The 17,784-nt window shown below is 34.8% G+C and overlaps 1 protein-coding gene across 1 annotated transcript in view; it reads right to left on the minus strand.

The window, feature by feature from the left end:
• Nucleotides 1–17,784, minus strand: part of LOC135081472 (uncharacterized) — a 54,722-nt gene that overhangs the window by 5,654 nt on the left and 31,284 nt on the right. The window contains exon 2 of the mRNA XM_063976177.1: nucleotides 5,282–5,519. Coding sequence (XP_063832247.1) covers nucleotides 5,282–5,473 — 192 coding nt within the window. The 5' untranslated portion in view covers nucleotides 5,474–5,519. The remainder of the gene's footprint in view (nucleotides 1–5,281; nucleotides 5,520–17,784) is intronic.

A 17,784-nucleotide genomic window follows, 5' to 3' on the forward strand; every position in this document is an offset into this window, starting at 1 on the left:
GGAAATTCTTGCAAAAATACCGACTCTAGCACTTCAAGCTAAACTCTGGGTTCTTATAAAGCGGTCTTAAGAGCGATTTTGGAACAAAAATATACAGTATTTTCTGTACAAGAATGTCTGTGTTAGCGTATTGTCTTAATCTCTGTCGAGATAAACAATAATTTTGCACTTAAATTGTTACATACCTAGTGAGTAATGTTTAATTATGATACTTGCAATAAAACGTGTTATTTCAAAGTAAAATATTATTTACATGAAAATATTTACTTTGTTTAAATTAACTGTGTAGTAAATTAAGTTACGGTAAGTAGGTTGCTATTTTTAGAATGTTGTTAATTTTCCAAGGCGGATTGAGTTTAAATACGCTAAGTATTCAAACTATACATAATTATTTTAAAAATTCATAATTCTCTCAATTATCCATTTGTGTCATAGATTTGAGTAAGTACTTAGCTAATATTACGATGCTAATCGAATTATTTCCAGGGCACTGAAAAATTGTTACTTTTATTTACGACACATCTTCTGTAAAGGCACTACAGCCCTGAGGCAGACTGGATTTTTAAATAACTTTCAGTCAAATGAGTTCGCCCTCATTGTCATAACAAATCTATAGGAGAGTCGCGTTTTGACTGCCCATAAAAAGTATGTAAATTAGGTGTCCACACCACTACCCTATTTTACTTATGGCTGCCGCGACACAAGCACAGCTTAGTGCAGCTAGAAGAACAAACAGTTTGTAAACCCTTTGTTGGCAAATAAATACATTTTACTTAAACTTTGCTATAAGTTTTCTTTATCAGGCCACGTAGATCATAGTTAAGAAACACGTGTGTAAGTCCAGTAACTGAGTTACTGGGTCTCGCGGCGCCCGCGCACGCTCGCTGCACATTGGGGCCGATTATTTTATGCCCAGCCTTCGCTGTAATGAGATGTAGTAAATCTTTATGCTTATCATACACTGCGGTATGCATGTGCACGTTTCTAAGCTATAAATCAGAAGTTAAAACTTTATCTGTATCTTTAAAAGCGAAAGGTCGCTGACTGACTGACTGACTCACTCATCACGAAACCTCAGAAACTTTTAGAACGTAGGTGCTCACTAAGACGTGATTTTGCAAAATTGAACTCCTAAGGGGGTAAAACGGGATCCACACGTACGAAGTCACGAAGTGTTATCATATTATGATGCGATCAAAATATTGTGCAACTAGGTATTCAGGCAAAAAGTAAGTTATTTTGCAAATGTTACGTAGGTACTTTAGTACCTTTTCCTTTTGCGTTTTAAAAGGCAATTACATAGATATATTGCATAGGTAATTTACTGAATAATAACTACGCGAGTTTATACAGAGCTACGAAAGTGCAATGTTTTGGCTAATATTCCAAAACTAAATCCTTCGATCGAGTACGCATTAATTATTAAGGGGTAATTTGCGAATAAAGTAGGTATTCAACACCAAAAGTTATAAGACAACTTCGGTACAAAACAACAAGTTCAATCCTGATTAGTTTTCAACGAACTGTGAAATTAGATTTTTGTAACTTGAAATCAAGTTGTTATTTGGGTGAATATCAACAAACTCGTTTTTTGCCTAATTCCGGTGGCGAATTTTAATTTCCACTTTCCAAAACTTTTTTGTGGCAGAAATAATAGTAAATAACTTGTATTATTCAATGATATGGTAGAGATCAAAATATTATTAATACTTCTCGAGATATGTCAATTTGAAATTATCAAGAGCCACCGAAATTGTATTTGAGCCACCGGAATTAAGAACCAATCCACCGAAATTTATTTATACAGCGGACTTCGGAATGTTACGGATGATTGTCTCAAATTACTTATTTATTTGTAATCAATTAAGTATTATTATCCAGTAAAGATGTTTATAATTAAAAACAATATTCAGGCCTGTGTTGTGACCCTAAAAAGCATCAAATCTTCCCACGTGAGTCGTAATAGCCGACTAAGGAATCAAAATACGGGAGGGTGGGCTGCAGCATCTTTCCGGGTATTATACTACCATACTGGAACTACCAACCAGCCTGCTAAGCATGGTGATAACGGCAAAATCCCTCCATAGAGAACAAATCCAAAACTTTCTGGCTCTAGCCGCCAACAGCCCCGTTATTCTAGAGTCATCACAAAGACATCATACATGACCCTCAAACCCAGAAACCAACTCTAGTCCCGGGAGGGCGACCAACTGCCCCAGGTTGGTGTTAGGTTTATCTTCCATAAGTAAAAATATTGGTCCAGGCTAGCCAAGTTTTCATGATGGTATCATACCTATCCTATACTCAGAATTACGCAACTAATTATTCGCTAAAGACCATGCGAACTGGAGATTAAGTATGAAGATATTTCTAGATCTATACCAGCTACTGAACTAACACATTACATATTTGTGACAGGGTAATTTAACGGAAAACTATGCAAACCTAGCGACAATGAGCTAGATAAAAGTAGTACAATTAAGAAACGGAGGACTAAATCCAGTCAGCCTCATAGAGAGAGAAGGCCTAGCAAAAGATGCCAGAACTGTAAAAGCGTACTGAGCTGCACCCTAATAGTACTGCAAAAATCAAAATGTAGTAATCATTTTTAGACGAACAGGCAATTTAATCACATTTGCATTCTCCGATCACCACACAGCTTATGACCGCAGTCTATGAAGGAACACTATTTGCGGTTGCGATCCTCATCAGTGAGGGACCGAGGAAGAAGAAGAAGTCATCACCGAAATAGAAGAATGCCGAATAAAAGATGCTCAAAAGCTGTCGACTGATGAAGCCTAAGCCACGACCAGTGCCAATCCAGCTCCAAAGCCCCACGAATTTTCATCTCGAGTGGCAGAATAGATTGCAACCTACGAGACTAGGGAAATTTTAGCTGTTTCAGGACTATTCTCATCTGTTTTTAAGATTCTGCTTAGTATCGATGTATAAATAGCTATCCAAGTCCTCACGCTGATACAAAGTGTATTATAGAGACGATTTTTTTGTAATAAATCGAAAGTATGTATTTGCGAGGACCAAATTGAATATACCAACATGAATAACGAGGATAGCAGAACCATTTTGGTAAATGCCTAAGCTGCTAGGAGAGATTAAGAAGCACTACTAGTAATTAGGCTGAAGATCGAGATTATTCCGACACTTTAGCGAAGATATCCTAGACTTTAGCTTGAGTGAGATTAGAATGCCCTATTAAAAACAACAAGGTATGGTATCAACCAGGAGATAATGAAATCACAACTGAGCTTATGAAATCAGATGGAATGCTAGTACTAAAGTTCTCTTAAATACCACCATGTTTATTGGTCGATAAACCAAAAAATAAGACATGGTGGTGGTGCTAGAGACTGGAATGGAATGGACGTTGGCGATGGTCCAGAGTCAGGTGAGGCAGCTTTTTCCTGAAACATGACACTCTCGCTATCCAACATCCAGTCTCCCAGACAAGCTCATTTTCGAAAAGACGTTCGTAATACTACGTATACATATTTAATGCTGCGTCAAATTATGCAGAAGACTGAGGACTATAATCAGTCATTATTATTGGCCTTTTTGTACCTTCTTCGATTCGGTCAAGACCTGGGCTGTGCTACAGTCTCTTTAATGGCGTCAAATTGACTGTCGATACATGCAACTTCTGAAGTATTTGTATGAAAACTTCATCATATCAGCCCTCCCCCAAGATCAGAACTCGAAACTTATCTGATTGCTGCGAGGGTTCAGAGTTGGAGACACCATAATCTCTTAAAGTCTTCACTACCTCCTACTTAGAGGTTTTCAAGCTTCTGAGCTAGACCGAGCTCAGTATCAAGATACGGCGAGTACATCACACAACTTCGATTCACTGACGATATTGTAGTTATGACTGAGACCTTAGTAGACCTAGGTACAATGCTCCAGAGCCAATAAGACCAATTCCGGCAATAGATTCGCCACCGGAGCCACCGAAATTGCGCCACCGGAATTGAAAAACTGTTACAAAATTCAAATTATAAAGAAAACTATAATTCTGATCAATAATTTCTGTATGCAGATACAACAAAACACCAAACTTTAATCATGTTAAAGAATCGTTTAGCATCTAAGTAAGTAGCTTTCACTCATACACTTGCCAGCGAAATTGAAAAATTTTGTATTCCTGTGCCGCTGATACAAATATTTACGGGTCTGCTGGAATAACAATACCACAAGTCGCAAGTCTTTATAGCCCGATCAGGAGGACACAGTTGAGTGATGCAGGGAAGAAGAACTCTACGTCTCTCAAAGCTTCTTTGGAGAAGTAAGAGAGTGTCGAAATTGAGCCACTGTAATTGCTTTTTTTCGTGGGACAGTTTTGAAAGGCTATTTAAAACACTTAAAATATGAAATATCACATTTCTTTCATATCATTTGGAAGTCTTATTTTATGTATTTTATGGCTATACTATTTTTAAATTACTAGAATCCCCGAGAAAGAAGGAATAACACAATTTATGAGTAGAAATAGAGTTAGGACGCGCCACCGCTATTAGATTTTGGGTCTTTGAAAATTTTTTTAGTACATAAAATAACTACCTATTGTCCTGAAGACTTTGCTATCGTGTAAAACGCTGTATAAACTATATACAGAAAAAAAATCATCGCTCTTGTTACATTTCTCCCATCGATTCTCAGCTCCGCCGCGTAAAAAACGTGTTTGGGATATTCACCCATTTAATTGAATTGTAGAACAATTAGTGGCGTCATACGTATCTATTGCTATACCAGTAAAACGTCTAAAGGCAACAATCATGTTCTGATAGCTCATAAAAAGTCGATAGTCTGATAGCTCGAAAACACATCAATCAGGTGTACATGATTACTACATTTATGTTCCTTTTTTAACCTAAGGACGTCCATTGCTGCATTAAGACCTCCCCCAAAGATTTCCACAATGACCGGTCCTACGTTACTCGCAACCTTCACGGCTAGCACGAAAAACTTTCGAGTTCGAATAGTTTGCGGATTCGAATCGCCATTAAAAGATTTAGTACGAAAACTACGACAGCGCCCTTGTGAACGTGTCGTAAAGTGAACTCAGTATGAGAAATGGTTGCACGAAACTTATTTTGAGAATCAAAATTGTCATATTATCGTTTAATTCGAAGGTTGAGTATCGAATTTTGTCGAATACGCAAACGATTCGAAGACGAAAGTTGTTGCTAGAGGTACAGGACATCGGTCCACCGAGTGCAAAAACCTTACGGATTTAAAAGTTAATCATCCTAGTCCTTCAACGCACCTGTGCGCTGGCAGCTGGAGCGATGATTTCAATTATCTCCGGCCGGTCGTCGGGATTCGGCTGGGGATCGGGGTTCGGCTGGGGTTCGGGATTCGGCGCTGGTTCGGGGTTCGCCGCGGGCTCCGGCGCTGGCGCAGCGCCCACCGCAGCCAACGCTGCGCACAACGCGATCAGGTACAATGACGTCTTCATTGTGTTTGTTTCTGGAAACTTTCTGGCTTGCTCCACTCGGTGTGGTCTGGAATAGAAGGGCAGGATTTAGTAAATAAGCCAAGTTTTTTAATAGTTTATTGTCTAACTAGCTAACCCGGCGAACTTTGTTCCGCCTTAATGGCAATAAATAAGCAGACTTTTTTTAAATTTCGAACGGGATAAAAAGTATCCTATGTCCTTCTCCTGGCTCTAAACTACCTCCCTGACAATTTTCAGCTAAATCGGTTCAGCCGTTCTTGAGTTATAAGTGGAGTAACTAACACGACTTTCTTTTATACAGGATGTTAGGTAAATGGGTATATGAACCGACACTAGCCCATGTTAACATGGTCATATAAATGGTATGGTGAAGTCAGAAAATTGATATCTTCATTTTGATTATTTTAATTTTCATACAAATCGGATTTTATAAACTTTATTTTGTATGAAAAAAAATAAAAATAAAATGATGATATCAAATTTCTGACTTCACCATACCATTTATATGCCCATGTTAACATGGGCTAGTGTCGGCTCATATACCCATTTACCTAACACCCTGTATATATAGATAATGCAGTTATCTGTGACTCTGAAGTGTCAAATTAGAAATCAATAACACCAAAATTGATGTTATCATGAAATCATGATCAAGGTTTTGAAGCGTATCGTTTGATATGAAATCTAGTACAGTCAAATAGCACCCATTATATCTACCTCTACCACCTACAAATTAATTACTAAAAACGTACCTATATTATAATAATAATAAATATAATAATAATAAATATTTATTCACTTAAACAACCCAGTAATTTACAATATAAAGTAATTAGTAAAACTACGTTACTCTAGGGTTAGTTTTAATGTTTAGTGTATTAGTACAAGACTGACAGTTAACATACGGGTCTTTTTTGCTCTGCTGAGTGTATTATGATATAAGTAAGAGTACAAGAAAAGATGGTATACCAAGGTCAATACAAGCCCATTTGGAAATAAGAATGTTTTTCCCATTGTAAGTATTAACTAACAGACAAAACTACAATTTTCCTCACTCATACCGATGCCTAATCTAAAAGTCTTGTCGCACTAACAGCACTAGCAATTCTAAGTGCACACTATTTCGAGTGCATGTCACGTAGCATGAAGAAAGAGGGCGAGGCGACCGGGAGGTCGGGGCTCTACTCTATTGTCGTTTCGGGTGTTGCCATAGGGCCCTGGAGTTATGATTGCCGTAGGTCAATGTTCTCGAATTAGTGTTGCCATTTAACGCACATGATCGTTAGAAGAGGAAAACGCGAAGAGCGAAGGCTGATTTTAGTTGAAACACTTGACATTGGCGAAACTAGTGTGCTGATTGACATGGCAAAACTAGAGTGCTGATCAGTTGGGTTTTTCTTGACGGTCAAGTTGTAGACTTAGGCTACACTGGAGCTGTAGCGGTGAAAATGAGAGGATACAGGGATTTTGGCACAATTGTGGTTCCCAAAGCCAAAAATAAAAGAAGAAGGGGGAATGAGAGGTGATAATTTAGCCATATGAAAAGCATTTCATTAAAAAATTAATTTTAACCGCTAGGCGTTAAGTATTTGTGGTGTATACTAGCTTAAACTAGATAAATCTAGTATCATCTACAAAATAAAGTGAAACAGATTCCGCTCACGTACCAGATTGCAAAGTAAAACATAATAACAGTCTATTTTTAGGCAGACCAATAAAGAGAATGTGTTGAGTAACGAAGTGGACGCGAAAGAGTGAAGGTCTATTAAATGGTTAACCAAAACACTGGTAGCGTATTCAAATTAAAACTTCAGGGTAAATTGATAAACTTGTAACAGCGCACATACAACAAGACACATAAGTAATTTGTGTGAAAATATACGATTATTTTTATGAGAAAGAGCGATTTTATAATTATACAGACAGCGTTATCTTTCAGTGACTTGGAGAAATGCACAAATATTCATTCAAGTTGAGGACGGTAGGTCCTTATAAACCTGGATTTTGCAAACAGCAACCAAGTTAACGACATCTTTGAAAATAAACTTGTTATTATACAAATGTTTTATTTTCTGTATAGGCCCCATCGAGTTGAGTGAAGTCATCCTTTGTGTCAATTAATTACTTAACGTGTAAAAATATGGATTTTCAGTTACGTATTAAACTTGAAGCATCTGCCTGATAGGTTTAGGTATAACCATTAATTAAAGCAACAAGTAAATCGCAAAATACACTCAACATCAAATAAATCGCACCTCCCGCAACAAGCACTTTCAAACGTACTCGTATGCATCCCCACTTCCCACCAATATTGGCACTATTTAAAAGCCTAGTTCTAAGCTTCATTTCATTAAAGGAAAGGTTTTTACCCCAAAAATGTGTCTTTAGAAGGATCCAGAGTCACTTCTTCAAAAAATAGGCTATTACGCTTGAGCCAACTTTTATGGCTGTAAAACTGTTAAGTTGGGATTAATCGGTATCCATCTGTTAAAGAGGACACGTGTAATCATTATTTGGTTTTATAACCATAAAATTTGGTCTAATTGATCCCAGAGGTGAGCCCAAAGTGAGGTCTCTTTTCAAGTCACATTTATGGTATATGATAATCATTTATTTAGAAATTAAATATGTTTTTCTTTAAGGATATTTATTGGGCTTCCAAATAACACCAATATTGTTGGGGCACCATGATTGTGTCAGAAGAAAATCTTTAAAGTTTGCGTCGCAGAAGGTGCGGTTTATTTGATGTTGAGTGTAGTTCAACAAGATGCTACATGCGTGATGTCATCAACGTAGACGTTTCAAGACTTTACAGCCACTATATTCATATAAACGCCGGCGTCTGTTACTTCATATAATACAAGTGAGAGGCGGTCAATATATCGAGATATTTCCACTATGTAATAACCATTGCATAAAGTAGGTGTTTGTACCAAAGTATTGCAGAAACCAGACTCGCTCTGTTTTTATTATAATAAGTAGTTTAATTCGTGGGTAATTATTATATTGAATTGCTGGAGCGATATCAATTGTAATAACGCGATGTTTATTCAAGTCGGTCAAATTGATTGGATATAACATTATTGTTTATATTTATAAAATAGATGACATTTAGTTGATGAGTGTGAATTAAATTGTAAAAAGTCGAGTATATTATTTTAATACATCGTTTTTTTTACAATATCTAATAATTCTAAAGAAAACAAAGATAGGACAATTTACATTTTATCCGAAAAAAATGTGACGTAAAATACAAAATAAAGTTACAGACATCTCGAACACTAATAGATGAATTTTCGTAGGCTGGGTTGCACCATCTCACTTTAACTTTGACAAACATCAAAAATATGTCAAACTCCATACAAAAAGCACCGGTTATAGTTACGGTCAAAGCTGGTGCAACTTAGCCTTAGAAGAAGATCAGCACTAGGTAGGTACCAACATTAGCTGTCAATCCTTTCACAACTATGCAACTTCGATTAGTGTTGCACAGAGAAGTTTTTGTACGTGTTTATTAAGTATCGAGGTTGGTAAGAATGTTAAAATGATTGCTAATGTTTTGAACGAGTTAAGTAGTTTGGAGACAGACAAGGCTAAAAGTGAGTTTTAGATGCGGTCAATCGGGATTTGTCCATTACTACACTTATATCAATATATTATTTGATTCAAGTTGTCTTCTACAAGGTGGACTGATGACATCCTAAAGTTAGCAGGAAGGCGCTAGATGCAGGCCGCTACCAACCGAGCAATATGGAAATCATTGGGGAAGGCTTATGTTCAGCAGTCTGATGCTGAAATTATGATGGTTCGTTAGATGAGTCACTATGTTATTTTTCTTTAACTTAAAACTCATATTTCTTAATGAAAGAAGAAAGTGCATTTATGTCGAAAATGTAGCCAAATTGAATAATCTTGATTGTTAGAGTCAATTTCCACATAGTTATGGCGCCATGCAGAGATATAAAAAAAGTTTATTCGTTTCTAGATTTATCTAAGATTGCACATCTGTGTAATCGTGTAGTTCATTGGCCTTGAAAATCATGGGACATTTCAAGGTTACTAACACAGTAACTTATATTTAATGCTACCATTTCGCAATAGGTTGCATAATTTTCAAAACAGTCTAGTCATAATGGAAGTTGTCTTTCATTATGTAAGATTGCACATTCCTGAACAATCTGTTATTAAAATAAATCACCTATTGCAATGGGATATTAAGAAGATACATATTAACTGTTGAGATGATTAGGTATTGTCGGATTAAGATCTAGAAAAACTCAAGTCAACAATTATATTTAATAGAAACAAAAGCTTTAAATGTTACAGTATGTAATGGAAACCATTTTGGGAATTGATTTGTTTGTTTAAGTTATGCCTAAGAAAAAAAGGTTCTATAAATCTATTTCTTTTTCTAATAAAAAGTTTGTTACTATATTCTGTAGAACGATTAAAATATACCTATTCTATGATATCTATGTAGTTGATTCTTCTGTCTTTGTTTCAATCTTTTTAAATAAGTTTAATTGAGATATAATATGAGATAAAAAAGTAAACAATATAATTATTTATGATGGTAATCCATCATAAACAAAAAACAGCACGTGCACATCGCGTGTCATTCATAATTAGTACGAAATTGTACCGTTTATTGTTATTGTGATAATAGATGAAAACTGTAGCTTAAGATCGATTGTTCTCGCACTCGTTTGGAGAATTATCTCATTAGATGTTAATAATCGATGTCACGTTAATCGATTGTTGAGGAAATGAATGTGTATTTTATGAGATTAATATGTGAAAATTAGCGTCAGATAGTTTTTTCATGGGCTAATAAATGTCTAATCAAATGTGTCATTGTTTAATACGATTTATGGAACGTTAATTATGTTGTTAAACAATAAAAATATTACAACAATAAATAACGGGTACGTACCACCTACACATCAACTTCTAGTAGGTACAATGGCTCTATACTAGCTGTTCATAACAAAATTTACAGTATAATAGTGTGCCAGTTACTTTAATGCATTTTTTAAAAAGGTTCTGAGTTCAAAAAATTAAAACCGGTCAAATGTAGTCAGTATTGCTTAAATACTTTTACAAATTCTCATTTTAAACTATTTACTTAAACAAAAATAAACTTATTTCAAACAGTATACGTAATTTTAAACTCAGACCGACTATTAACCTACTTTATGAAATGCTAGTTATAACGACTCCATTCATGACCAAACTACGGATTAGCATTTTTTAAGTTGAAACGAATAAAACAAACAAAATATAACATTCACTTAACCTAATTGGTAGCATGCATGTACAATTTAAGAAGTAGTCGAAAAAACAGGTAATAAACCTAAATCTCTAAATCTAAGTCTATAAATTGTGAAACAATCCTAGATTTTACTAAAATTAACGACTAGATCAACCTTGCATATGTGGTAAGATTAAAAAAGTATTCTTTTTCACATTAACTAATATTATTTTCATAAGCATTCTTAAATAAATCACGCCGTAAAAATTAAAAAAATAGTACAAATAATTAATATTTATCTTAGTAGTTAATTGAACTTTACAAAATCTTACAAAACTTAAGATGCTTAATAGCATTTCCACGCGCGTATAAAAGGAACCTACATTATTTAAGTGCATTATTAATTAAGTAATTAAAACTAACAACATAAGTACAGTATTCTCAGAATGCGCCCTTCAGTTATCTTATCTAAAGGATAACCGAAATTAAAGCGGCTAATATCCGTTTGTTCTAAAAAGGATAATTATGTTATCTTAATCATCTCATACTATTTTAATTAACCGCGTGAGTGAGTTAAATAATAAGTAAGGATATCGTGAGTAATCCAATTTTAAAAGGTTATAATTTTTAAAACCCTTTCCATCGTGTATGCTGGTATTGCTGGTATACTTATAATAAAATACAACTATAGTGTGACGCTATCATAGACGTTTGATATGACTCTATCAGGTCGAAAGCTTATCGTGCCCTCAAAAACAGGAAATTATATATATTTTCTAATCGCGGCAAAAGAAGCAGAAAAGAAGTTATCGAATGTTGTTTGGAACCATTCTTAATCAATTTAAGCTGTAAGATAATACATAGTACCTTCTTAAGCACACAATGTAGGTAATAGGTAATTATTTGATGTGCTGTATACTCATATTGTACCTACTATAAAGAAAAAAAATAAGTAAAGAGTATACTTAACTTAACTATATCTTGTTTTGTGTTATGATATATTGATTGATGATATAAATAATGTCCTTGCATCATACCTCATCATATACAATCGCATAACGAACACTGCCCTTATTATGAGATGAATTACAAACAATCACAGTCAAGGGCAAAGGCTAGTTAATAAGTATAGTAATTACTACACCATCTTGAACTTTAATTACCCATTTTACAATCGATCATGCGTAAAACAACCATCCGGCGTCTACAATAACATAAATTACGCTAATAACACGTTTTTCAACAAAATTGCAATAGAATTTGATTTTATTTGAAGAGTTATATCGTGTATGGCTGCGATGTCGACAATATGTCCTCTTGACTATAAATTATAAGAACCAATTTATAGCAAAGCACAGCTCAATAAAAACAGACAGTTAACTAATAAATTTAAACCTGCTTGTAAACAGAAAGGCGAGGACTATTGACGGCTCTAATTGGACCACAACAGTCAATGACAGCTAGTGATAATCATTTAAACATTTGAAATGATTGAAGGATTCGTCGTAATTGATTCATAATACAATATTTTACTCAGATTTATGATTACTTCAATAACTTTTAATTTCATGTAGGATAAAAAGTTAATCACCTTTTATCCTACTAATATTGTAAATGCGAAAGTTTGGATGTCTGGATGTTTGTTACTCTTTCACGCAAAAACTACTAAACGGATTTTGATGAAGTATTATTGTTTATAACCCAGAATAACATAAAGGCTATAATTAATGGCGATCTGTGACAAACGAAATTTCACGCGGGTGAAGCCGCGGGCAAAAGCTAGTCGTGTATATTTTTACAATGTAGTGTTTGCTCTAGTTTGCCTGTGACAGCGATTGTCGTAACTAGATAATCTGCCGAGGATTTTCGCTTCAGTTGCTTAATATGAAATAATCCTTCCACACGCGCATAATGGAGGCAAAGTGGAGCGGTGAAGAAACATGTAACTAAGATATTGCTATTCTATAGAAATAATAATGTAGTAAGTGGTACTTGTTATGTTTTACTTCTTAGTTTGTTCAGTTATAGTTGCTTCTTGTTTTTGTATGTCTACTAGCTATCCGCACGCGGCTTCGCCCACGTGGAATTTTGTGTGTCACAGATAAACTTTAACGCGCGCGTCCCTGTTTCAAAAACCGGGATAAAAACTATCCTATATCCTTTCTCTGGACACAAACTATCTTTATGGCAAATTTAATCAAAATCGGTTCAATGGTTTAGGCGTAAAAGCAAGACAGACAGACAGAGTTACTTTCGCATTTATAATATTAGTATAGATTATTTAGATTGTAATGTAATGGATTGAATAGACAGTTACGATATCAAATCATATGAAGCCGATAGGTTTATTATTATATTCTTCGTCATTATTTCACAGTAATGACAGAAGTAATGATCAAAACCTTGGAACACTTTTTGTTTCAATATAAACAATTAAAGTGATAAAAACACTGGGTTTCAGCAACAGAAATTGTGCAATGGAAGCATTTTATTCTATTTTTTTATATTAGAGTCGAAATTCCACTAGTGTTTATACATTCTAATACTTGCAACGATTGCAGAACATAACCGAATTGTTAACATCAAAATCGCACGAAATCGCACAAGTTTGGTCTCAAGGAAGCGGAAGTTAACTTGACCGCGCATTTGATTCCCACTTGCGTAGTCGTGTGTAAAAAAATCACTCGTAGTTTATGCTTTATATCCGTTAAATTAATGTTTTGTAATCATTAATATTTATTAGTACCTAGAGATTTTAGACATTAAAGAAAATCAGAGTATTTAAATCTTTTTTAAAAAGATAAGTCAATATTGTTTTCAATCCAAAAGCACGATCTGCACTCAGGTCATGCAGGAGTTGTCCCAGGATCATGCATATTATTTGAAATTATCATAAGGAACTATTTTAAATTTCAAATTGATATAATTTAAAATTATACAGGCAGTTACCTAACTTCTTATCAATTTAACATTTGAATTTCATGAAGGTAATATTTTATTTGAAATATGGAAACTCACTTAAATTTAGTGCATATGATGTTTCTAGTCTAGAAATCAAGTTATTGGAATAAAGTTCTACTTTCTCGCTCATGCTTATTATTGTTTGTCTATCCTCGCTTGTAAAGTAAACCATCAAACACTACCGTCATGTTTTATCTACATCCGCCACTCCTCTATCACGTTATGTGGTTCACTCAGCGATAGGCGACATGACCGCGACCTCTTGACGCAATGCGCGTGCGCCTTAACGATAGATATCAAAATATGTTATAAGAAAAAACCTGGCTGTTTTCAAGAATAGAGTAAACAATCTAGGCAAGCCTCCATGTAGAATCTTAAGCCAGTAGGTATTCACAAAAGATGCTTGCTTAAGTGAAGCAGCAAATCGAACGCACAGCGTTGAATAGAGCTCTGTGATTGGTTCGTGTCACCATGTGCGTCCACTCGCACTGTGAGACCTCATAGTAATGTTTGTGAATAAGGGCGTTAGACTGCATCAAGAAGCCTAATTGCACTTAAATCCCAGCATTTAATAGTAATTTAATAAATAAAAACCTTATAAACATGTCTCGTTCATATGTATTGATGTAGACTTTAGGTTAATCCTTTTGTAGTAGTTCGCATACAAAATTCACGGACATAAAACTTTGATAAAAGACGAAAAATAGACACAGACCTTTCTGGAATGGTGTGTAGTATTAGTAGTGTGCTCTCGTAGCTCTCGGAAGCGACTAGCTACGAATCAGGCTGGATAATATTTTTTATAGCCATGGCTGAGTTAAGAGCCAATAATGGTAATAGTATTTAATGGTGTGGAAGAATATACCTATTGAGATAGCTGTGCAAAGATCGAACGCGATCACAGTCCGATTATGAGAAAAATTGCAATGACTACTTTTATTTGATTCACTCTAACTCCTTTGTTGATTAAATATCATTAAACCTATATTTATAGTATCTTGAATCTAAGTCCAGTCTTTCGACTTTGACCCTACACTTCGCACTTTGACCACCATAATGGGGATGTTGCCTGGGTCAAAAAGCAAGAGTTTTAATTAGTCCGTCAGTTAACTTATCAAAAAATACTCTACACGTATTTTTCACTTTTTCAAACTAATGAAAATTTAAAGAGATAAAGCGCCCCAAAGTTCATAAGAAGAGGCCCGTGACGTCAACGCTTGCTTAAAAATGCCGCACGTTGTGACGTCGTGCGCAACTTCAACGCACCATAACTATGTAATTATTTGTTAGATTGACAAATAAAATTACATGTGTCCAATATTTTTTGATATTAAACATTACGGACTAAAAAAATTTTTTTGGGCAACTAGCCTATTATCGTATTCATTGTACTACGAGCCTCCAAGCGTGTCTGCGTATAATTTGTACTCGTCAGAAATATGGGCAAAACCGTGCATATAATAATGTAGTGGGAAAAACTACTGTAATGATGGTTATCTTTAGGGGAGACCAAGGAGAGTTATAACAGGGGAGAGTTGTGACATTGTTGATTTTTTGGAACTCATTAACTACTAGCGAGCTCGTAACAGTGCGCATTTTTAGTTTAAGTCTCGAATTTACAAATAAGTGCTGTTGCGAGCTCGCTGATAGTTATTAGGTTTCCATAAATCGACAATATCACAACTCTCCGCTGTCACAACTCTCCTCGGTCTCCCCTACAGTAGTTTTCGAAGATTTCAGAGAGTTAAAAGTACTATGTAATTATAGGATAGGTTGCTGGGTACAAAGATTGATAGATGATGGTTAATGAACCGTGGTGTGCCTATTACAAACTTGTTTTAAAAAATGTGAAAAACAAAGATGTAGTAGTAACATGATACTTGCAATAAAAGTAAATATAAGTGGTTGATACGAAGCGTAATACATGTATAAATGTGACAAGAATTTCGTATGAGCAACATTTTGAAACTAAAAACCATGAAAAATTACTCTATTCAAACCCATGGTAAACGGTGTAACAAAGGCGCATCTAACAAGTGAAATATATTATTCTTTGCAACTCAATTCACTACACTGTCAACATGGCTTTCCTTAAATCTGTCAAGGCGCCCTAACGAGGTTTGAAAGAAGTAGAGAAGGTTTACTTATAAAGTCGTCGTATTTTTGCTAAAGATACTCAGTCAAACATTAACTAATGCAGTTTACTTAACAGGTATTTATTTACTAACCCCCTTACTAATAAAAATAACTTATAACACGTCGTGCAACAATGTAATTTGAAAACAATGTCCAACAAGCGTTTAACTTTTATTACTAAGGGGGGTTAGTTGCTACATTTGAAAATAAAGGTCTTTTGCGGTTAGTACCTATTTTGTTTGACCAAAAAAACATTACATTAACCTACTCTGAGAATCGTTTGGTATGACTTTAATACACATTATGTTTGTGTCTATTATTTTACTTGTTTAGATGCAAGCAAACCCACTGAATGCATCTCCACGACCCATCTTTTGTTTCAGCTTAATAATTGCGACACGCCTTGTTGACAATAATTTTCTCTAGATGGTTACGTACGGCGACTGGATGTAGCAGGCTAAACCAAATTGCTTGTTACGCGGACGCGATAGCAATCGTTGTTGCAATGGTTAACTTTAACTGCACTCTTTTACTTTAGAACCTTTTTAAATAGAGTTAATTACGAGACGATTAGCTGAATAATATAAGGCTGTTTTGCATCACCTAATATTGACCGTAACTTTAACGATAGCCGGTGTTTTTTGTATGGACTTTGACAGATTTTTGACGTTTGTTAAAGTTAAAGTAAGATGGTGCAACCCAGCCTTAGTGTCAAGAATTCATGACACATCATGAAAATTTTGTAAGCTTTTGTTATGCATTGTTAAATTTTAGTTTCAAAGTAAAATATAAACATATTTCAATGTGGCCATTATAGTCTAGATTTCTATATTTTGGTTCGGTAACTATTCACTTAAAAATAACTCTTTATCTTTCAACACTTTCAGACCCAAGCATTGCCATCATGTCATTGAAACATTTTAAATCACGTCCTGAACAAAGTAACCTGTCAAGTTGACACGTAGGTATATTCTAAAACCTTGCAACCATTGTTGACTCTATAATAGCAAAATTAAATTGAACGGCCATACTTATTGCAGCCTTTATAAATCAATGCTTAGTCAACTATGATTTGGTTCGGCACTAGACTTTTGCAATAATGGTCTACTTTTCGATCTGATACACTAATAGTATAATTTAAGACTGATTTATGGCCAGAAGTGCTTGCAAAGATAATTTTATATTATTTTCTTAGTAATTATCAGAGTGCGCTTGAAAATATAATTTAAATTATTATTTTATAAATACTTATCAGAGTGTGCTTATAGAATTTTATAATTTATTATAGTTAGATACAAATCATATTATAAAACCCCCTGAAATAATGTCATTTTTATCAATCGTTAATCTATTTCATATTCAACTTTTAAATTTTGTTTTTTCCAGTTCCAGATAAATCTAAACTTTCGCGTTCCAACTAAAATAGAGACACACGGGTCTCAACGCGATATTTTTTACATTAACTTTTTATATGACCCGTTTATCTCTATTTTAAAATAAGAAACAAATGAACGACCTTACAAAAGATGATTATGTCAAAGCTTCTAAGTAGGATTACCTTAATATCCGAAACACTTCGGAACACTAAATAGCTTTTAAGTCATATACTGGTAACATGTAACCATATCATCCTAACTCAGATCAAACAATACTAGTCCTTAGCCCACCGAGTTAAGGACCTTTTGTTTTCGTATGACATTACAAACACATACTTTGTCACAAATGAGTGGGCAATATAACATGAGTGGTGTGACGGTGCAATCGGCTGTAAACCGCGAGGAGTGACCAAGGAGCATGCGCAATACATTCCGGTGGATGATATAGCTCAATATTTTAAAGTTCAAAATAGCCAAGAATTAGCAAAGATTCTTTACTGCAGTCGCATGATCTATGATGAGGTTACTCCACTTTTGCCTTAGGGTTGTATGAATTGGTTGTAGGAATGTCAATTTCAAATTCGAAT

Source organism: Ostrinia nubilalis, chromosome 20 (assembly GCF_963855985.1).
Source record: "Ostrinia nubilalis chromosome 20, ilOstNubi1.1, whole genome shotgun sequence".
Taxonomy (NCBI): Eukaryota; Metazoa; Arthropoda; class Insecta; order Lepidoptera; family Crambidae; genus Ostrinia; species Ostrinia nubilalis.